Here is a 24714-nt window from a genome sequence, read left to right as displayed (position 1 = left end):
AGCAGGGAACAGCACTTTTATGTTGTTCCATACAAAGTGTTTCCCACTTTTGTTATTTCTGTCTAAGTTTCACTGGGTAAATCACCTTCACTTCCTATTTCAGGTGACACTTTTGGGAAGTGGGGAAAAGTCTGAGGTAGTGGCACTTAATGTGCACCTGAGAGAAATAAAAAAATTCAATACATACCTGGGGCTTCCTTTAGCCCCCTTCGGCCTGATTGCTTCCTAGCCCCCATCCTCCGCCGCCTGCAGCCTCCGCAATCCAGCCCGGTATTTTTGCCAGACAGCACAGGCACAGTCTGGCCGTGTCTTGCTCCTGTTGTGCTCCCGTGGGGTGTTCATGCAGCCAGGCTGCACATGGGCAGTGAGACCCCCAACTCCCAAAGTTGCCAGCCTGGAATGGAGGCAGCGGAGGAGGACAGCAACAGACTAATCATTGTGAAGGGGGCTGGAGGAAGCCCCAGATATGCACAAAATGTTTATATTTCTTCCTCTTGGGTTCTATTTAAGTAATTTATTATGGTAATAATAATTAGTGTTATTTTGATTCATATTATTATTAGTTTTAGAATTATTTTATACTATTTTATTAAGACATTTTATGCTATGTGTGTGTTTATTTCAAGTCTCCCATTGGAATTTTCTGTGTGTGCTGCTGACATTTTAAAATAAAACGGCTGTTATATGTTGTTGTGCATGCTTAATCTTGATGCAAACACCATTAATGAAGCCATTAATATTCTGTAGAAGTTTTGTGTGGCTATTAAATTGTTTCTATTTTGTGTAAAGTCAATATTACCATTCAAGGGCTATCCTGCATACAATTTGACTAATTGATCACTAGAGATCCTTTTTTTTTATTATATAAAGGAGCTCACAGTGTCCCTGAGGACGAGGGCACAAATAAGCTGCTAAGTATAGGTTTCAAACTTGTAACAAATGAATAAATATGTTTCAGTAGAATTCCTATTTGTCCATAGCATACAGGATCTAAATAGATACAAATATGATTTCAGCTTTTACATATCATTTTATTACCTATGGAAAATGTTCTGAATAAATTCAGAGTTGACTTTACCAAAACTGATTTGATGAACTCTGGATATTTGTCAGTCTTAAGACTTTTTTTATTATTATTTATATTTATTTAGCACCGACATGTTCTGCAGCACTATACAGAGTATATAGTTTTGTTACTAATTGTCCCTCAAAGGGGCTCACAAGCTAATCCCTACTATAGTCATGTGTTTGTTCTACTCTAGGGCCAATTTAAAGTTACGCCAATTAACTTAGCTGTATGTTTTTGGATGTGGGAGGAAACCAGAGTGCTCAGAAAGCCACTCAGATATGGAGGTAACATACAAACTCTGTGCAGATAGTAAAAAATGATCAATTAGTGTTGCGCCTTATCTGGTGTGCTGCAAGTTCTGTTTAAAGGGGTCCCACTTCCTTAAATAATTAAAATTAAATATGCAATTAACAGACTGCGCCGATTAGGTACTAGTAGCTTTTAATAAGTAAAATGCTGGTGTTAATCAGGGATATTTCCCTCAGATGATTAAAAAGTCCATAAAAACAAAATGAGATAAAATATTAATAGCTTGAAAACAAAGTGCTATTGCTTGTTGGGGTAGGGGTGGGTTTCCTCCTATGGAATAGTGGTGCCCCACAGTAGGTATTTCACAAAGATATGTTGCTGATACTTTTGAATGGTGGCTTTGCAACCTGCTACTGATGTCATGCAGGCACCCTTAAGAGTAAAGTGTCTAGTGCTTTTAAATTGCAGTAGTGTGGCAAATGTTCAGTGAGGAGACAGTTCTTATTTAATAGTTCCAAGTGGATACTTCTCACCCGTCCTGGTCTGCTTGATATTGATTGAACGCTGCGGTGGGGAGCCGCTCTATCTCACCCGCCCCAGCCGGAGGCGAGGTGAGAGAGGCTGGACAGACGTTGCTGTCGGGCTGGTTAGCCCGGCTCCCGGGGATTCCGGAGATGTTGTTAGCTGGAGCACCTAAGCGGAGATGTTACTTCCGTGTTCCCCGATGGAGTCAGCGTCTGCGCGGCTTCAGCACGTCTCCTTTCCCCTTGGTGTGACGTCACTGGTGCAACCACGGCTGACATTTAGGGTAGTGCTCTGACTGGGATTTGAACCCGGGATCCAGGTCCAGGAGCCACTGCAAAGCAAGAGTGCTATCCACAATGCAATTATGCTGTCCCATGCATCTTTTTTTTTTCGTAAACTAATTTTATTCAAATGAAAAATGGTATTTCTACCTATCGTTATAAAGTAAACTGTGCTTTATAGCGAGTCAGCCCTGTGGCCAGTGTGCACACAGCTCCCTACCAATAACGCTGTTATTATGTTACTTTTATTTTATCATGACTTACCCTAGTAGAGAAATCAGGAACAAGGTTCAATAAAATTGCATCCCAATCACAGAACTTGGAAACAAATTTTTTTTAAGAATCGGTTTCATTACACAGATGTACATGCTATGGGAAGATTTCTTACATCTGGTCAAAATATAACATATCAGTCTTTTTTTTTTAATCAAAGAGTTTATTTATTTAGAAAGTGGTGTTATCTCTCTATGCAAAGCTAGTCAATGAATCTTTTTAGCTATTATTTTTATGTACAAGGCACACTGAATCTTTATCTATTTACAGCTTAGCCATCTCCTTTAGTTCATTCTCCACTTCTTGATAAAAATGAGCAATAAATAAAATGCCTCACTATTCAGATTGTTACAGCTTAGTCTGCAGCTTTTTATTTTTTTTTATGCAAAATCTCTACTTAAAAAAATGCAAGCATACTTTGTATTTCTTCAAAAAATTGATATTTTTATACATTACGAAAAGTAAACAACTGAATGGCAGTGGATAAAAATAAAGAAATTACTTTTGGTCAGCATGAGTGTTATAAAACACAGACTGTGAAGAAATATATGGCACAGTGGTTTACTATTACAGGATTAAATGGGAACACAGTGGGCAGCACATAAAACTATTGATGCTAAAATATAATGTCCATTCAAGAATGAATAACTGGCACTGCATTTATTAAGACCTGCAAGCCATAATAGAATTGATTCACAAAGCTTTTCTCATGAATTATCTTGCCATATCTTTTTTTCACCTTAACTTTATAAAATATCTAAGCACCCAACAAGCAAAAAAGTACTAAGGGAAGAAAGTTCGGTTAATGAAGATCAGCTTACCCTGCATTATATTCTTCTTAGAAAATGGTGAAGAGTTATTTTGTAGATATGATAAAAAATAAGCAAGGGGAAATATCTTACGAAATTAAACTTTTTTTAGCTACCTTTTGGATTAAAAAGCTAAAACGTTTAACATAGGATACTAGAATTGATATTATTGCTTCTTTTATTGTTATTCGTGCTGTGCTAGACTGAGAGATAACATGCTAAGCAGAAACCTCATGATGTGTAATGTAGTACTGAAGTATCGTTTCTTAAAGGACCACTACCATGAAATATTGTAAAATTTAAAATACAGTGGCTTGCAAAAGTATTTGGCCCCCTTGATGGTTTCCACATTTTGTCACATTACTGCCTCAAACATGAATCAATTTTAATGGAATTCCACGTGAAAGACCAATACACGTGACCTCCCACACTCCCCTAAAGTTACCATTTATTTATTTTTTATTTTTTTTAATTAAGAAAAAATTACAAATAAAAAAAACATAAATAGTTAACTTAGGGACATAACTTTTTTAATATGTATACAAAAACTGTATACTACAATTACTTTATAAATTATGGGCTTGTAATTAGGGATAGACGCAAAACTGAAAAAATGCACCTTTATTTCCGAATAAAATATTGGTGCCATACATTGTACTAGGGAAAAATTGTAAACGTTGCAATAACCGATTGCAAATAAAATGTGTGGGTTTTAATTACGGTATCATGTTTTATTTTGAAACTATAATGGCAGAAAACTGAGAAGTAATGAATTTTTTGAATTTTTTTCTAATTATTCCCATTGAAACTGAGTTAGAATAAAATAATTCTTAGCAAAAAGTACCCCCAAAGAAAGCCTAATCATTGGCGAAAAACCAAGATATAGTTTGTTTTGTTGTCATAAGTAGTAATAAAGTTATAGGTGAATGAATGGAAGGAGTGCTGACCGGTGAAAATTGCTCTGGTTTTTTAAGAGGAAAAACCCTTAGAGGTGAAGTGGTTAATTGTATCAAGTGAAGAATGTAAACAAACCCTTCTCTGACACTGCCGGGTCTCCTAAAGACAGTGAGACAATCAGAAAGCATTTATGCTTAAGTTAGACAATGAATAAAGCAGTTATGAATAAAATGCAAAGTAAGCTCTCAGAGAAAAAAAGTGTACTTTGGGAACGTATAATTTTTAAATGAATAATAATACTTATGCACAAAAGCAAATATGCTAACCATATGGCATAAAAAAGTAGGAAAACATGTTTTTATTGAATATCATGTCAGGGTTTTATACCGCATTAAAGCAAGGATTTAAAAAAACGTTTGGATTAACTTTTCACTTTGGTTTAGCTTGCACATTTATGGCATATCATGCATTGGAGACAATTTATTTTTAATAATAAGAATAAAGCTTGCAAAAATATTAAATAATTATAATTTAGCGTATTTCATTATTTTAAGTTTCAACAATAAGTGATAGTGCAAAAATGTCTCTGTACCATGTTAGCCAAACAAATTATGTAGGTAGAAAAAACAAAGTTTTTTTAAAAGTAATACCTTTGAGTCCGCCAGGAGAAAAGCGCATTGTAAATGTTATTTGTTTTGTCTTGTCTTGTCTTGTCTAACGAATAGAGTTAAAGGACTTTCGAGGTGATAGATCTAATCTATTGTTTACTCACTTGGGGCTTCTTCCAGTCCCTTGCAGCTGTCTCAGTCCCTTGCCATAACCCCGATCCTCATTGGTGTCCCCGCTGGCCGGCTGTAATGATTGCTACCCTCCGGCGGGGTCATCATCTGGTGTGTACTACGCCTGCGCACAACTACTGCACAGTATGCACCAGATGATGTTCCCATGCAGGCGCAGAAGTGTGGGCCCCACCAGCAGGCCACGATCATTTCCGCTGGCCAGCAGCTACACTGAGGAGGACCAGGAACTGAGATGGCTGTAAGGGGATGGAAAAAGCCCCCGGTGAGTAAAATTAGATTAGATCTTTTGCCTCTGAAATCCTTTAAGTTATGCAAGCTTCCTGGGATCTAGTCCCCTTCTTCAGACATATTTCCAGATGTTGGCTGAAGTAAAACACTGATGCAAGTAAATAGTAAACATGGACTCATTACTTCAGAGAATCTTCCAACCCTAGTTCATGCCTTCATCATATAAAGGCTGGAATACTGCAATATTCTCTATGCAAACCTACCAGACAAAGACCTACGCCTCCTGCAATTACAACAGAATGCCGCCGCAAGGCTGCTAATGAGCTAACCCTGTCATTGCCACATGACACCAACCTTTTGCTCACTCCACTAGCTACCAATACAATGGAGAATTTTGTTTAAGTTTGGCTTACTGACATTCAAATCCTTGCACAATCTAGGCCCTGAATACCTTAAGGACTTGTTGCATCTGTATCACACCCCACAATCTTAGATCAAAAGGATGTAACACCTTGGTCACCCCCAGAGTCCACCTCAAAACATTTGGAGACAGAGCCTTCTGTCATGCTACCCCTACACTTTGGAACTCCCTGCCACACCCAATCAGTACAGCTCCATCCCTGGAAGCATTTAAGTCCAAACTGAAAACCCACCTCTTCAGTCTAGCATTTATGTCCTGTATAACACAGTCCAGCCTGCAATCCTACATTGATCTGCGACACAACTATGTGGTTTGAGTCCTATGGGAGAAAAGCGCTTTACAAATGTTATTGTATTATTTGTATTATTAACTGTCAAGACAACAGTCATCTTTGTGTTTACTATTTGCCTGAATCAGTGTTCTACTTAAGCTATTATCTGGAAATATGCCTGAAGGATCAGGAGACTAGATCCCATAAAGCTTGCATAATTTAACTCTATTATATATATATATATTATTATTATATATTTTTCGTTTCACATTTACATGAATATTAAGCCCATTAAAGTCCTTAAATAGAATTAGGGAAACTAGATGCATATAAAGTAAATCCCTTCTTCCGATTATGTCATGGATAAAGCAACTGTCAATGCATAATGACCACAATAATAGTTATAATAAGAATGAGTTGACTTTCAACCTCAAATAAATGAGTAAACTACTTGTATGTGGCATTCTTATGTGTGTTGTAATGCAATGGCATTAGTAAATCATTAGCTATGTTTTTAAAGAACACTGTTAACAATATACTGTATTTACAAATTTAAAATATCTTTGTAGAGTCCATTTGTTTTACAGAAAATAATATTAATAGATCTGCTTCATGATTTAAATGACCTGCAGAAAAACTGTTTTTCAAGTTCTTCATCTTAAGTACCAAATAAGTACCAAATATCAAAATACATTGATATGTAAGAGGCTAACACAATCCTGGATTCACATTTATTATTCCATTATGTGCTTTTAAAGTTTTAAAGAGAATAAACCTCTATTTTTTCTGGTACAGATTTGAAAACGTAGGTACCCTTATGATTCATTTCTTTAGGCAACAAAATGCTTGCTTCCATTGTAGAAATATTGCATACAGGAGTCTTAATTTTACTTTTGCATGTGATTTACAGATTAATCTCTGCATAGATTAGAACATTTTTGGATGGTTGGATACCTATCCTGTACACAATCTGCTTCATGATTTGTCTTCTGCCAAAAACTTTTCATGAATTTATTTTGGAAGGTGTATTATATGAAAGGTGTATTTTTATCATAAAAAAACATGATTGCTAAAGATAATATAATATACATTAAGTTTTTTAAATATGCACATATGAGATATGCACACTTACCAATTTTTATTATTTTATTAACATCTGCTTTTTTTTATTTAAATCCAATTTCAATTTGAATGGCAAACTATTTTTTGTTCACGTGGCCAGCCAACTGGATCTTTAAGTCTTCTTTGGTTTTACAAAGATAACTCCCTACCCTCCAATCTTTCATTGGAACAATCACTATCCATCTAAATTTCAGGCCTAGATCATATAAAAAATCTATAAAAGCAGCTCACACTCCTTTAAAATAAACACTTCTAGATGTTTTATACATGGCTCTAACAGTGACCCCAGTGACCTAAGAAATGTTGGTTGTATATTTAGGCATTAATATTTTGCATATTTTGCATCTGTTTGTGTCTCTAATGGTGCCCATACACGATACAATAAAAATGTTTGATTTTCCCATTTATTCAATCTAAATGATCGAATCAAATCAAAATTGAATTTTTTTTTCCGATCAAGAAATACTAACGATTATCTCATTTTTTTTTAGAAAAATCTGATTAGACATGCTGGAAAAATCTTTATATTCGATCTAACGGAATAATCAAACTAAATTATCTAATAAAAAAAAAATGAAAAATTGTACCATGTACACCTTAAATCTAATAATACACGTTTAGTGCAGTGTTTAAATTTTGCATGCATGCAATGGGGCAGGAAAAAACATGTTAACAACTATTTGACCTTGTTTGGTGCTGCCCACCTGAAGATGCTACTTTTTGGGTGACTTGCTGATTGTATTGAATTTAATAGATAACTGTTACTAAATTGTATTCAAATGCTGATAAAAAAAAAACACATTACATACTATCAAATGTTTCAATTAAATGCTTTATTCCCTTGGCTTTTGCAACTGATACCCATCCACAGTTTCACATTTATAAGTAGAAATAGAAGTAGCGTTAAATAAAGCCAGAGCTATTGATCAGTAAGTGTATGGCTTTAGGGCACAAACAGAATGCCAAGCAAAACTGACTAATCAGAGGTTCTGTTTACTTTGATTTGGTAGAAGTGATAAGCCAATATGGCCATTTTTCTTTCACCATAATTGTCACGAAAATGTCACATTTTCAAACAAAAGGATAATATTCATGAAAATATACAGTATGAAAAATCATAACATTGTGAATTGTGTTTACCTTAAGGAGGAGCGGTCAGCCATAGTATCTCAGAAAAAAAAAACCTGTTCACACCAGTCACCCCCACCCATGTTGGCACCTAGTGCACCCAAGTTGCCACCATGGGTAGGGGTTAAAAGGTGTGGGGGCAGGGAGGACAGTGGAAGCTGGTGCAGCATCAGAGAGGCAGCGCTCTCAGCTGTACTTAGTATAGCGGAGAGCAGCGTAGGGGAGCGGTGGTGTGTGGCGTCGGGTGCAGAGATCTTCAATCAAGGTTGCAAGTTCGAGGATATTGGTGTGGCATCATTTTCGGGGCTATTGGCATAGGAAATTTTTTTTAAAGATACAGGTAAGTATTTCTGGTTATTTAAGAATATTAAAGGACTGTTCTCGTTGTTGTGTTTTTATTTCATTTAACCCTTTGTGGAAATGGATAAATGGTACTTTGTACCCCTATTCTCATTTCTCCTGGGAGGGGGGCAGGCATCTGGGGTCCCTTTCTTAAAGAAGACTCCCAGATGCCACCATGAACCCCCCCAGGGAGTCGTCGCCTCCATCTCCTCCTGGGGCACCGGAGGTGAGAAAGGGCCCCTTGTCCATGGATTTGACAAGGCTCTGGGGGAGGGGAAGGCTTGGCCACCCCTCCCCCCAGATTACCCCCATACCATGGACCATGCGGTGTATAGCTCAAGGTGTGAAGCCCCAGTCAGCTGGGGCTCTGCATTCTGGCTATCCCAGCCTGCATGGGGGACAAGGGGTTAAATATGCTCTGTAGGGGGGACCCCACATCATTTTTTAAAAATTTCCCACCTTCTGAACAGTAAAAAACAGTTTTAAAAAATAAGAAAATAATATTTTTCCCACAGTTCTTTAAAACATATCCTGCAAATTTTGTGTTTCTAGCATGTAAGGGGGCTTTGCTATTAACCCCTAAAGTAAACAGGTTTTGCTTCATTAACTAACTGCATTTAAATGTATACGTTTTTCTCAAAAACTATAAGGTCTTTTTGAATTTGTTTCCTCTTGTTCCCACTTTTCTTCTTAACATATCTGGCAAATTTGTTGTTTCTACCATGTAAGTGGGCTTTGCTATTAACTTCGGCTGGTTTTGGTGGGCTTTTAATCACGAATCATGGCCCGTGATTCCTGATTTTAGAGGCAATCACAGGTAAAATCCTGGCCGAATTTGTAAGGCCATTTCAAATCCGGATCAAAATCATGACTATGGCAGATTTTGATTCCGCCGTGGACGGATTTGTTCGAATCAGTGATCGGGGGTATCCAAGCATCACTGATAGAAAGTGCATTGTCTCAGCATGAGAAATATTGGCCAGTCAAAGAGGAACAGAGGTGGGGCAGGGGAAAACATGGGGTAGAGAGGCTGCAGCCAAACAGGATGCATTAGTTAAGTTTGAGGGGAAAATAAAGAAGCAAAAAAGACAACCCAGCATGCCCTGCAACTTCCTTTGTGCCGCAATGTACCAAATAAGAGTAAGGTAAACTGGGAAATAATCATTTATCAACAAGAAAAGTAATAGTGATTTTTAACTTTTGGATTGCCTGGTTAGCGTCCTTATTACTTGTTTACCAGATAAAAATAAAGAATTGATTTTTTTTATTTTATGTCCAACAGTTACACTTAAACCATATGCACATTTAATAATTTACTATTCAGTGAATGTGCCTTAATTAATGTCCATCTTAATTAATGTCCATCTAATCCTATGATTAACAATATGGCTTGTTATTGCCATGGATTCATAAAATTAATGAAGAAAATCTAGGAATTAAATAGCAAGGTTTATAATTCAATAATTTTAAGAAATAAGCAAATTAATAGTTGCTTACAAACCTTCGTCATGTACAGGATAATAGCAAGTTTGTTCTTCAAACCTTTGTAGTAGTTGATAGAACATGGTCAGAAGAAAAGCACATTATTCTGAATAATGAATATGATCATAGATTTTAAAGAGTTAACAACTGCATGAATTATTCCCCCCCGACACATTTTATGGTAATATGTGCAGGAATACTAGTGTGTTCATTGTTATTTCAGTTATTTGAATTGTTGATGAATAGTTTATTTCATATGAATAACATGTTTTATGTACTTTTAACTCTATGGCCCATATGCAATTCATTTTTTCACCTGAGTTTTCTCCAAGGTGATATTTTCAAACTTGTCAATAAAATGTCTTTTAAACCATCAGCAAGCAAAAAAATACTCAAAATAATTTTAAAAGTACTTTTTACCTACTTTTTGATTTTTTTTCATTGCAAATGCTAAATTGTTATTTTAAATTGAAGATGAAAATGTTCCACATTGGGGAAAACTCCAATGGCAATTGCATATGGGCCTATGGCCTTTATTCAATTCACTTTTTCTCTTAAGTTTTCTCATAGAAGATACTTTTTAATACTATTTAAAATAACTTTTCAGCACTTTGCCATGGAAAAAGGACCAACAAGTAGGTGAAAAAGTAATGTCAAAATTAAGCATTTTCTTGTTTATAGGTGGCTTAAAAGCATTTTAATGATAATATGTAACAATATCACTTTGGAGAAACCTTAGTACCATCCTGAATACGGCCTTTATAGTTACATTTATTTAGATATGGTAACTGTTCAAAATGTCTCCAACCTTGGGGATGACTTTCCCTGCCAAATATCACAGATCATTTGTAAACCATACCGTGGCTTTTGATTGTCATGTATTCTTAACAACTTACCAGTCAAAAGGAGAATTGTATCATATAAAATGTTGTTTTCAAACTGATCCACAGACATAAATATATTGTGTAAAGTTTAAGTTGTAGTATTAGGAGCTTGAAGATGTATAACTCCACAGAGATCCTGTTGAATTGCTAGCAGCTGTCTTTGAATTAGTTTACTCTATTTCTACACTATAACAAATTTGACCTTAATTTCCAAAACTGAAGTTGAATGAACATTATTGAATTTTAGTCTATCCTATGATTTTTAAATTCTTTGTATCCAAGCCCTTTGCAGGCCATCACTGCAGGAGCACTACTTGGCTTCAATTTCATCCTTTTATTTACATTGGAAAAGTGTTGTGGCCACTAATGATCCAATCTTTTTCATCCAATCTTACCATTTCTTTGTAATATAAGGGACTGCCTAAATTATCCATTCAATATAGTCACTTAATGTACCCTTATACTACATAGATTTGGTAAAATTGTATGAAAAGGATTGGATCATTAGTGGTCACCTTTAGAGTTGCAAACTAGTCTGAGAATAGACCTGCAAAATGTTGGTAGCAGTGAAAGAACTCATGGAACAGATGAATTATCTTGTGATTTTTTTCATATCTAAGTTATTTTATAAAAAATGGGGCTCAAATGTGCAGTATAACAAAGTAACAAATGTGTTTGTTTAACAGACAGCTAATTAAGCATTAAAATTTATAAAAAAAAATGTCTTATGATGCATTTAGTTCACTTGTCTAACATTTGATATTTTGTTTTATTATTCATAGTTAAGCCCACCATTATTGATGTGGACATTTACGTTAACAGCATTGGGCCAGTGTCTTCAATCAACATGGTAAGTCATTGATTTTCATTTTATGCACACTGTGATGTCAGGTCATAACTTGTGGCAATTTTTGCCTTGCTGTTTGTTTTTCCACATGGAAAATTTCTTCTCACTGCCCATTCTTAATTTTTTCAGTGGCTTTGTCCCTGAGCCACAAGGTAAGGTAAATAATCTCGACAGAAACTGAAGAATAGGAACAAGCAGAAACACTATTTTTCTAACATATTACAGGCTGTTAAAATGTTTTTATTGCTTCTTGTATTTCCGGTGGAAAAATTTTGAGTATTTATTTTTTATTTTCCCCAAGTAATACCCAATAGTAGATTGTATGCAGGCACACTTCCTGTTTCAAATAAACATCTATGTGCTACAGTTGAAATGTTTTACCATCTACTATTCTCTATGTTCTAATATCTGAAATATTTATTAATGTTGACTTCCTTGTGGTTATATGCAGAGAAACACAAATATAACGGATTTATTTATTTAAGACAAATCATGCAAAATAATTAAATGTTCTTAAGTTTCAGTCGATGAAGAATCAGATGTAGAGTTTATTGTAAACAAACATGTATTAGGGATCTAAGTCTATTAAAAATTAAAGTTGGGAATGAACATTTAATGGTATGAATTTTTGATGAAAATAAGCAGTTTTAATTATATTTTTTAATGATTTCTTAAATTCTTTCATGTAACATTTTAACAGCACAATTTTCATCAATAAACTGGACTGGTCCTTATTAAGGAGACAAAAATGAAAGCCATCTATTTCACTCGGTCGTAATTAATTTCTAGCCAGCACTGGATATTGACAACTGAAGTAGAAAAAATATTTAATTTCTATTGAAATATGCTGTTCTTAGAATAGTCCTTTTGATAAATAAGGTTCTAAGGCCTTTCAAAATATTTTTTTCTGTTACTTTGCAATTTAAGGTGAATACTAATTCTGTGGAAAATTACATTTCTTTACATGTTCTCGTGTTTAGTAGATGCTGCTCAGTGCCCTTTCAAATGACTACCTTAAAAATAGTAGCACCTAACTATCAGTTAAGTTTAGGGCTTTGTTTTTGTAATATTTCATACTTTTTTTAGTGTAGTAGGGAATTCAGACTTTTTTTTCTGCTAAACAAGCAAAAAAGATTTAGGTGGACTTCCCAAATTAAACATGTCTTAATAGTTCATATGTTCCTCATAATCTGGGTGTTCAGCATACTAAATAATACAAACTCTAAAATTCTATAAATTGCCCTAAAAAGCATTTTTTTATTAACCAAAGTTGGTTGAAGATTAAGTATATATACATACTCATTTAGTCTGCATTAGTTGTCATTGTATCCAAATATATTGTATTAAATATGCCAACACCACTTCCATAGGTGCTAATATGTTCCATGTCTACGCATTTTATTTCTTCATGTGTATTCATCCAGGGAAACATATATAGAGATATTAGAAGACATTAAAGGATAACTATCAAAAACATGTTTTTAAATGGGGATGAGAATAGCTTGTCTAGGTGTTCCTGAGAACTCCTGTACACCTTCCCTTGCTTATCTCTTTCTTTCATGTTGTAAAAAGTCACTTGAAAAGCTCTTTCGTTCAATGATGGCATAGAGGATAAGCCCATTTGCATGTAGGGAAGGGGAAATATCCCTCTTCTATCTATTAACCTGCAAAATATATAAACTGCAGCTGTTGGTTTTCTCTCTCTGAATGAGCTGTCCAGATAAGATGCCAGTTTTTCAGGGATGGCTGTATCTAAAGTTTCTGTATGTGCGGGGAAAAGGAGAAAGAAAGTTATGTACCTCTTATCAAATCATGACAACAAGTGTTGTCATATACTACATCTATTGCTACTACATCTACTACATGAAAAAACATTCTCTGCTTATTGTGTTTGAAACCTGACACCAAGACATGCTTTCTACAATAAAGGTATTTTATTCTCAGACAAAAATACTCAATACTTTTCTAAGAAATGCAGTGACCAGCACTGGCTATGATGTCACATTTCACATGCAATACAGATTTACCTCTTCTAATGGATTGCTCCAATACAGCTAAAATTGACACAAAAGTAAAATAAAGCTTTTGGCTCAGAGTTTTAACATGAAAAGTGGGAAGATACTTACACAGCTATTAGATAATACTTAGATATTATTTGTACATTATAGTTTTATCATATATGGTTACTGATAGCTGTTCTTTAAATATGGTGACAATGCAAATGAGAGTTGTAAGTAACTGGTGAAGTGTAGCAAGCAGTAAGATCCTGCTTTAGAGAGCTGATGGTGATTTATTTTTGTTTCATTGCTTTTTTTCTGTATGAGTTGCCTTTAACATTGAAATATATAAACAGCACTTCCAGTTCCAGTTTTGGAAACTTTAAACAAAACATGCACCAGCGTAGTACCTACAACATAAGGCTGCCACTTGTAGCATCTTTTAAGTATTATTGACCTATTGGCTAATAACATTTTGCATACAGTAAGAGCCTTGTGCATATTTCTGTAGAAAACATGTCGTGCTAACCTTATGGTATTTTATTTCTGATGGAAGCAAACAGCTGACATTTCACAAACAATTTTAATTAAAAATTCAATTAATACAGAAATTAGTTGCTAAGCTTCATTTCCATTTAGCAAGCAATTTTGCCCTCTATTAATTAGTGTTTTAAACGTGGAAAACTGCTCTACTTAATAGAGATGAAGGACTAGTGAAGTTGCTGATGCTGATCAGGTATCGCGTGTGGTTTATATTTGGAAATAATACAAAACGTTAAATGTATTTATATATCTTTAAGAAGCCTTCACCAAAAGGTCAGTAAAAAGAAAAAGAAGGAAGAAACAGAGGAGCATAATATAAATTGGATATAAAATGATTATGGAATAAGTGAGTAAAGAGCAACGAATTGGCTACAAATCTGCTTTGGTCGAGTAATAAGAAAGAATGAGAAGCATGACAAGACTTTAGATATGAGGCCAGGCTGTTAAAAGAAGGCTATATTCATCCTCCTCATAGGTTTAAACACTGTAAAAATACTCACAGAGTAGAACAGGATAAAGTGGAGATGCTCAAAGGATACAATTATTTAAAGGGAACCTGAGGCATTGTTTAACCACTTGCCGACCAGGGCTGTATTGGCTGATCTGTGCTGCGTGGGCTCTCCAGCCCGCAGCACAGATCAGTATTATGCCAGGGCGATCAGACTTCCCCCCTTTTTTCCCCACTAGGGGGATGTCCTGCCAGGGGGGTCTGATCGCCGCCGGCCATCTGCGTTTTGCGGGGGGGGGGGGCTCCTCAAAGCCCCCCTTCGCAGCCATTTCCGCCCTCTGCCTCCTTACCTCCCTCCCTCCCTCTCTCCGTAATGCGCAGGACGGAGTTCCACTTAACACCCCCCCCCCCACCCCCCCACCCCAGAGGAAATAGGTATAGAGATATACTAGTACTCTTGCCCAGTCCCAGTAAGATTTGGAATAAAAAGAAAACTTACAAACAAAAGTTGTCAAAACATATTTATTGTGCTTAATAAACATAAATACCATTAATTAATCATCCTTTCCTAATGCCATCTAGATTTAAAGTGCTCCCCGGCAATGTCCACACATGATGTTCACCTGCCACGCTGGGCTGACAAACACCCAGAGCAGGGAATCTTTGCTATAGCAAGCTCTGTTCCTGTTCTTATCAGCTTGCAGCATGGCTAAAGTGCTACTGAAAGCGGAACTTACACACCTAGTTTCACTTACCTGGGGCTTTCCCAAGCCCCTAGGAGCCGTCCTGTCCCACACTGGTCCTGCCCGAGCTGCCGTTCTCCCGCCGCCAGCAGCTTTTGGTTTGGTGCACGGCTCTGGCCACATATATCCTTGATACGCGTCCCCTGCTATTTCAGAGGGGAACGCGAAGAAAAGATGCACTTGGCAGGGCTGCGCTGGCGTCGACTTAGAAGTCTATGGCACGAAACGGAGTGGCGGCGGGAGAACAGCAGCTCGGGCAGGACCGGTGTGGGACAGGACGGCTGCTGGGGGCTTGGGGAAGCCCCAGGTAAGTGAAACTATGTGTGTAAAAACACTTTACAGTTCCACTTTAAGTTCATAAACCCCCTGTCATGGGAGCTTGTCTCTCAGCATAGTGTGGCAGGTGAGCAGCATGTACAGATGTGAGCTGTGAGGCTGTTCTATCAACATCAGAGAGGATTTTGGAACTTTCAGTCAAGTTAACCCCTGCAGCATTGGCTGATTGTTTGTGAACAGTCACCTCTCTCTCTAGAACTGGATCTGACTTTTCTACTTCATGTCTGAATTTATTGCATATCCAATTCCAAAGCAAGATGTATGAATAGTTTGACTCACCTTCTAGTGACATGGCCTTGGCACTTTTATAAGTGGATATTCCTGTATAGGTGGCCTCCCGAGTACTCATGATAATTTTCTTAATTTGCTGTTCTTCCTATAGCTGGGTACCCAGTGTTTGCTGTGGTGTGAGTGTCAGCATTATAATTTATTGAAAGGTTGAGATATCTAGTGTCACAGAGGTGTAGTGTGCTCCTATGTATGTGGGTGTGAGTTTAGCATTTTAATTTGTTCAGTCACCGTAAGTGTTGTTGATATTTTTTGCACATAAACATCTACAGTGTATTATACCATGTTTGTGCTCTTTTCTTTAATATTTTCTTTAATAGTGACCTTGACAGACAGAGCATATTGGTGATGATAGCAGGATTTGGGGGGCTTTGCAGTTAACACCAAACATTGGAGCCATGGAATTCAATGTAAAAATCATGGCAAATTCTGGCTTCAGATTGGTGAAAAAAATGAATTGACCAGATTTTCTATACAACTTGCTTCTCAAATTTTGCCAGCTCATTTCTAACTATGAACAAACTTTATTTCTACTAAACAAAACACATTTAGTATTTCTTTATCAGATAGTGTACAGGAAGGCTGGATAGTGTAGTACTGGTTTAAGACATCAAGGTTCAGGTGCTCTTGGACAAGACTACCCAACACTCCAGGGTGGCCTACTGAAAGTGCCCTTATGAATGCATCACTTATGCGTTTTGAGTCAGACAGTAGAAAACAGTGTTTGAGTGTTAACAAACTGTTTAAGTGTTAACAAACATCTTTATAAATGAATCTATATATTGTGCTTGTTGTAGTAGTAAAAATAATTTGTCTGCCTTTGTCATTAGGGATGGCCCTGCCTAGAAGAACAAATGGAGACGCATGTGATAAGTTTAATCAGGTGATAGATTTATAAGGCTCTGTTTTGTTGGTCATGATCATGTGTCTAACAGGAAGTAATCACAGCAAAACAGAACCTTACAAATCTATCAGCTGATCAAATTGAGCACATGCTTCTCTGTGAGTTCTCCTAGACAGGGGCATACCTGTTTAGCACCATTCTATACTATTGTTCTTTTAATTTACATTTAAATACACAATTTGGTGTTATAAATAGATGAAAATAAAAATTATATTTTAGAATATTAAAACTTTTTTTTTGTTTGCCATCTGGCAACTTTGTCTGCTTAAAGATTTCATTGTTAAACTCTTTATACCCTGCAGTAGCTTCAAGCAACATCGCTTTGTGCAGTCTTAAAATAAAACACATACAAAAGTTGGTAAAAGTGTATATTCTTTTTTTTCCGGCTGTAGTATAAAAATAAGACATAACTTTAGGGAAACCAAAAATGTCAAAAGTTCCCTATATTTCTCATATCTGTGTATTGTTACTTAAAGGAATAGTATTAAAGAAATCATTTTTGTGCTAACATTAGTAATGGATGTAAAAGCATTTTTAATAAAGGACTCAGCATATATTTTTGTTATATAATGCTTTTTACATACCAGGTACCTGCACGTCAGGGTACTCTGGATTAACTGACGGCGTCGGGGCAGAGGAACTGTCCACATTCCTAGGGGATGCCGCTGATGTATCTCTGTAATCTGAGCGGCACAGTGTATTTCCTGGCTCCGCCCCCTCTCCCAACACGCAGTTAGGTTTGAGGAAGGAGAGACAACCTCTCTCGCTCCTATTATGCAGCCCACCCCTCCTCAATGCAAGTTCTAATTGAGGTGGCAGCTGCAGAAATTGCTATTGTGCCCAGCAATAGTATGTAAGAGGAGGGAGAGCTATCTCCCTTCTCTCGCTCCAGCCCTGCACTTTCTGTGCGCGCACTGAGTCTGCCCTGTCATTGTGTGCTGTGGTTATGCAAAAGCAAACTAATGCAAAGGAGGGCAGAAGCGTCCCATTCTGCAGCGCATCGTCTGTACTAAAACATGTTCAAATTGCTCTGCAGAATGGAATGTTTCTGCCCCCCTTTTCCTAGTTTGCCATTGCATAGCAACCGCATACCTCCGATGACGGGGCAGACACACTGTGTTCAGAGAAATTTATGACAGGAGCGAGATAAGAGGGAGACGCTCTCGGCTCCTGTTACAGCCTATTGATGGGCATATTAGCAGACATACACATGACAGGAGGGCGAGAAGGGAAGAGAAGCTCTCAGCTCTTGTTACATTGGCAGGCATATGAGTACATTCTACAGCAGCCCCATGAGTTACGTGTGAGTGAGTGTGTTTGTGGAGTGGGGGGAAGCTTTAACACATTTTTACCCTCAGCGTCGGCACCTACAAAAGTGGACTATTCCTCTGTCCACTGCTATCTATAGGAAACTGTAAAACAGGTTTATTGACTAAAAAAGCATTACATGACAAAAGTATATGTAGAGTCCTTTATTTATAATGCTTTTACATCCCTTACCAATGCTGCCACAAAAAATACATTCTTCGATAGAATTCCTTTAAGTGAGGTATGGAGCCTCACAAGGCATGTTGCTATAAGAGGTATGACATAAAATTATTAGGGATTTCACTCATGGATTTCAATCGTTATTTACATTTTAATTCAGGGTTAGCTGGTATCAGTTGCTATTGTAGATTCTGATTTTCGTACAGAGGAGATTTCTTATGCCAGGTCAGTGATTATGGTAGAGTATCCAGGACAAAATGGATCAAAGGAGTAAAGTTGTTTTTCTTTATTTGTATGTCATTGTTTTCAACACATGGTACTTGTTAGCTAAAGAGTGCTTTTGCATTTTCTAGGAGTATTTCTAATCATCAGAATGTTTGTATACTGGGTTGATATTTTAATAAAAATCAATTTTAATAAAACCACTAAATCATATTTCTGTTTTCTGTTAAAACATTAGGGATTGCTTAGAAATCATAATCATTTAGGGGGCACAATCAATACATATCTATACTATAGGAAGTATTAGAGATAATCCTACATACCAGGAGAGTTGAAAGTATAAATAGCATAAGCAAGATTTGCTGTACTTTACAGATTACACTCACATTACTCCCTTTCTCAGACTGGCCTATAATGTAACATCATTATTGGAGACTAGAGCCAAATCCCTTAGCCACTTTGCTGCCTGTACATGCTTTCATGAATGTGCGCATAAAACAGAACAATGTGGGAAACCAATTTCATATCCATTTTTGGAAAAAATCAACATATAGCATATAAACAAATGTTACAAAACAATACAATAAGTAATTAGACATAATTTGAACATCATTTACTACAGTTATGATACTTTGAAAGGACACATGCATGAAGACTGTTGCCCACAGAGTTCAGGACCAAGTTCTGTACAGACACATCGCTAGCTTAGAGGCTAGCAATGCACCGGGAAGGACGGATGATTTGTTCTGCATGGTGGATTAGCTTTAGGCCTCTTTCACACTCGGATGCTTTCAGCCTGTGTTTTGCGCTTTGCTGATCGCCACCTATCAGCACATGTAATCTAATGGGATTACTCATACTGCGACAATTGCAGCGTGATTGATTTTTACACCGACTACAAATGTGCTACATGCAGCATTTTTGGGGGCAATTGTGTGTTGATTCTCATTCACTGGAATGAGAAACTCAACACAATCACAGCAAAATCACTGAACAGCCAAATGCAAAATCACCATTGCTGGGCGATTGCAATCTGGATTTGTAGTTCCAAGTGTAAATGCAGACTTAAGTGGGCATAGTGAGTAGCATAACATTGTGCTTGGGAGGGGGGCGGGGGGTCTATCAGGAATCAAACATCTGTAAAGATCCGGCACGTGGGAAGTTGCTAAAGATCTTTGAAGCCTCACTTGAGTGTAATCCAGCAGGTGTGCATAGCTTCATTCTGTCAAGGGGAAGTAGTGTTTTATGTAAAGTCAATCTGATTGTTGCACCAAATCTGATGTACTGTAACCCTACTTTGGTGTTTTCAAAGCAGAGATCAGGTAATAGAAAACCGTATTACAGAATCAGAGTATATTTTTCAGTGCACTTAATAATGCTTGCCAAGTACATTTGGAAACAAAGTGCCATGTTCTCAGTTTTCACAAACTATAATGTTGTTTTTTTCACCTTTCAGAACAGTTCATCATAAAAATGAAACAGTGAGAGCACTTGATTGTTTTTTTTCTATTTTTATTATTATTTTTTCTTTCCACCTTAAAATACTGGTGGTAGAATTTGTGATTAAACAACCAGCATGATAGTATTCTGACCTGGACTTCAGACTGTCTTTTGGGATCGGAAAATCTAGTTCATCTTTACACAACATAATGTCCTAATAACCTTGACAATGTCACTGTGCTTCAGGTTCCAAATAAGACTGTGAACACACCACAGCAGGTATTCACAACAGCCTGTTGTTCTGGCAAGCCTGTCTAAAATCATTACACATATTGCAACATCTTCAAAAACACTGAATAGCATGACGTACAACACTGGACTCAGGAAAGAGATGCATTGGTAGCATTCCAATATCCATTTTCATCCATCTGCAGACATATGTCTTATGTGTTGTTTTGTTATAGGAGGGCATTTTTATGGGAACAGGTTGACAAATGTTTTAACAGAGCATAAATTCCTCATTTTTAATTCTGTGATATTCTGACCATTCTTAACAATTCACTGTTTTATAAAAAAAAAGTTTTTGTGGTCCTCAAAGGGGACAAATATTGATATGGCTATGGACTCTGTAAAGTGTTGTGGTGTGGAAAAAAATGGCACAAAATAAATGCAAAAAAATTATCATCATCATCAAATAATAATTGTGGTGCAATTGATACATTTATCAGTATATTTTCAAGACTTTGGAAGAATATAAACATAACTGACAAAAACACAGGTAGAACATACAAACTCCCTGTAGATGGCATTGTGGACAAGATTTGAACATGGACTTTGGTGCTCTAGGGCAGGAGTACTATCCGATATGCCATCATTCTGCAAGAACTGGAAAAATGACTCTTGGAGTGACAGAGACAGCAACTAGTAAACATTTTTTTGAACAGTGAATTCAGAATCCCTGACTAATTTGTGCTGCAGTTTTTCAATTTATGTCAGAGATCACCACAAAGATCTTTGGAGTTTCCAGGAACAGGAAGAGAATGACAATTCATAGCACTCACTATGGTACTCTCATAAGGCACACTAACTCTGATAAGGCATGTTAACTCCGATAAGGCACACTATTTGTTATAGTGAATCAACCCCTAAGTGTGCTATGTCCCATTGCCTTGCATTGTCATTGTTTTACCCTGCTGTAAAACAGGGTAACTCAGTGCAGGTTTTAACCTCTTGCCGACCGCGTCACGCCAATGGGCGTGGCGCAGCGACAGCCCCAGGACTGCCTAACGCCAATTGGAGTAAAGTCCTGGGGCCAGCTAATGCAGGAGATTGCGCGCAGGCTGCATGTGCATCTCCTGTTTGGGGGGCGGAGCTCCGCCCCGCCTTCAGTCTCCCGAGCGGCTATTGCCGCTCGGGAGACTGTTAGACGGCGTGATCGCCGTCTATTTGTATGTACAGCGGTGTGATCGGCAGCAGCGATGTACTGGGGGACAAGAGAGCGATCGGCTGTCATAGGCAGAAGCCTATGACAGCTGGTCGCCGTAATTGGCTGGCTGTAGGGAGGGAGGGAGTGAAGCCAATTAAAGAAACAGGGTTTTTTATTGAAAAAAACACAAACAATAATATTTATTAAAAAAAAAACATGGGGGGAGCGATCAGACCCCACCAACAGAGAGCTTTGTTGGTGGGGAGAAAATGGGGGGGATCACTTGTGTGCTGTGTTGTGCGGCCCTGCAGCCTGGCCTTAAAGCTGCAGTGGCCTATTTTACTAAAAAATGGCCTGGTCACTAGGGGGGTTTAGCACTGCAGTCCTTAAGAGGTTAAATGCAAGTGTAAAAGGGGCCTCATTGTGACCACTTGGGTTAATGTTAGACCCTTGGTGGTCACCTGGAAGGAAAGTTAATTTCATTCTTTCCAGCTGGAGCAGAAATTAGCAGTAATTGAGTACAATAAAAGCCAACAAAATAGTTTTGGCAGTTAAGTTAAGTTAATACTTAACCACTTAAGCTCTCAGTCGTTTTCACTTTATGCATCCGAGGAATGTTCACCTCCCATTCATTAGCCTATAACTTTATCACTACTTATCACAATGAACTGATCTATATCTTGTTTTTTCCGCCACCAATTAGGCTTTCTTTAGGGGGTACATTTTGCTAAGAGCTACCTTACTGTAAATGCATTTTAACAGTAAGAATAAGAAAAAAAATGAAAAAATTCATTATTTGTTAGTTTTTGGCCATTATAGTTTTAAAATAATACATGCCTCCATAATTAAAACCCACGTATTGTAATTGCCCATTTGTCACGGTTATTTCACCATTTAAATTATGTCCCTATCACAATGTATCGCGACAATATTTTATTTGGAAATAAAAGAGCATTTTTTCCGTTTTGCATTCATCACTATTTACAAGCTTATAAAAAAAAATAGAAAGAAATATTTCATCTTTACATAGATATTTAAAAAGTTTAGACCCTTAGGTAAATATATATGTGTTGTTTTTTTTTATAGTAATGTTTTTTGTTTTGTTTTTTTATTAAATATTTTATGTGGGCATTTTTGGGAGGGTGGGATATAAAAGTGTTTTATTTGGGGAAATATTTGTGTATTGTTATGTTTTTTAACTTTTACTTGTAGTTTTACTTTTTGGCCACAAGATGGCAATCTCGATTTTGTTTACATGACGTCACTCTAAGCGTACAATGTACGCTTAGAGGGACATAGCTTCAGAAAAAGCGAAGCTTCCGAGAGAAGCTGTCGCTTTTTCAGCGGGGGAGAGGAATCAGTGATCGGCTCCATAGCCCGATACATTGATTCCGTGGCTACCGAATTTCATGGCCGGGAGTGCGCGCGCACGCGCGCGATCGGCCGCGGGAGCGCGCCTGTCCTCCTTGACGTTTTTATACGTCAAGGAGTACAAAGTAGTTAAAGAGGAACGCCAGTGAAAACAATGTAATAAAAAAGTGCTTCATTTTTACAATAATTATGCATAAATGATTTAGTCAGTGTTTGCCCATTGTAAAATCTTTCCTCTCCCTGATTTACATTTCGACATTTATCACATGGTGACATTTTTACTGCTGGCAGGTGATGAAAGTGGAATGAGATGCTGCTTGCTTTTTTGGCAGTTGGAAACAGCTAGCTGTTATTTCCCACAATGCAACAAGGCTCCCACAGTGTGATGTCAGAATCATGATCCTGACATCACACTTTGGGAGGGGTTTCACCACAATATCAGCCATACAGAGCCCCCTGATGATACGTTTGGTAAAAGGAAAAGCTTTCTCATGGGAAAGGGTGTATCAGCCACTGATTAGGATGAAGTTCAATTCTTGGTTACGGTTTCTGTTTAAACCTAGGTTCTTTATACGCCCAGTTTCATTCAGGCAGCTGCAGAACTCCCATGAGAGCCTTTTCACACGCTGTCGCAAAACCGAGCTTCTAAGGCATTCAGTTAAGTTTATAACTAGCAAAGGTGAAGCTATTCACTACAAGTGCACAGAAACCAGCATCTGCCTTCATTACCTGATTGTCTGCTAAATGGAAATCATTTTAAACCTTCTTCTGAAGTTTTAATGGATGCAGACAGTTTAGTGGCATACATTTGCAAATATGTGAGAGTAAAAGTTACCTGGAGATCATCCCAGTACTTACACATATTTGAATATTTATGCAACTAAGTCTTTTTCTGTTATTACTATTTTAGATGGATTCTAAATGAGTGATGAGATGATATTTCCTTGGCACTTGAAGTGAATATTCAATCTTCCTTATACCTTTAGCTAGTTATTTATTGATGAAGAAACTTGCATTTTCTCTTTTGTAGCAATGTCTGAAGATCCTTGGGATATCTGCACTGCAGCTGCCTGAAGTATGTAGCTTGAGAAGCTTTACCTATTTGGTAAGTTGTCTTCCAGTTTGAAATTGGTATCTTTATCCTTACAAATGGGAGATTTACTAAATGAGGAAAAGTGCAGTAAAATTGGCTGGACCAGATTCCCTAAAGGTAGCCATACATCTAGCGATGTATGGGCAGATTTGACCAAGAGACAAATCTCTCTCTAATCGAATCTGAGAAGAGAGAGATCTGTCTCCACAGGCCGATTCCTGATCAATTTCAGCATGAAATCTCTTGGAAATCGGCCTTGTCCGCCTCGACGCCCCGACGCTGTGCCCCTAATTACAAATGTACCCCATGCCCAATGCAAGGTATACATTACCTTTCTGCTACCTCCGCTAGCCTCCGCAGGCTCCGGGGGCACTCAGCTCATCATACACCATGCCACATGGTTGCCTAGTAATGTGGCCATGTATGACGTCTGATGCCATATTCATGCCTCTTACTAGGAAACTGCCTGGATGTGCGTATATGGAAAGTGGAGTGGGGACAAGCGTAGGCAGTGGAAAGGTAATGTAAGTGCCTGTCTGCTACCTGTCTATGTGTGACAGGTGCACATTGTAATATCCAGTACTGCATATACCTACCTACCTTTTGTTCACAGTGCACCCATCCACCTACCTACGTGAGTTGAGCGCACGCAGTGTCGCTGTGCCAGTCCGCTACCTGTCTGTGTGTGGACATAGTTACCCTCCTCAAGCAAAGAGGTGAGGAAGGGCCCTTTGTCCTTTTTTAAAAAATAGTAGTGAAGCACTGAAACAATAGGTGATATCAACAC

The 24714-nt window shown here is 37.5% G+C and overlaps 1 protein-coding gene across 5 annotated transcripts in view; it reads left to right on the top strand.

Moving 5' to 3' along the window:
• The window catches only part of GABRG3 (gamma-aminobutyric acid type A receptor subunit gamma3), a 554105-nt gene that overhangs the window by 71714 nt on the left and 457677 nt on the right, over positions 1–24714 (top strand). For all 5 annotated transcript variants that reach the window (XM_068268143.1, XM_068268147.1, XM_068268148.1 and 2 more), the window contains exon 3: positions 11564–11631. In XM_068268143.1, coding sequence (XP_068124244.1) covers positions 11564–11631 — 68 coding nt within the window. The remainder of the gene's footprint in view (positions 1–11563; positions 11632–24714) is intronic.

The sequence above is a fragment of the Hyperolius riggenbachi genome, chromosome 2 (assembly GCF_040937935.1).
Source record: "Hyperolius riggenbachi isolate aHypRig1 chromosome 2, aHypRig1.pri, whole genome shotgun sequence".
NCBI classification, from domain to species: domain Eukaryota; kingdom Metazoa; phylum Chordata; class Amphibia; order Anura; family Hyperoliidae; genus Hyperolius; species Hyperolius riggenbachi.
This window is presented reverse-complemented; position numbering and strand designations above follow the sequence as displayed.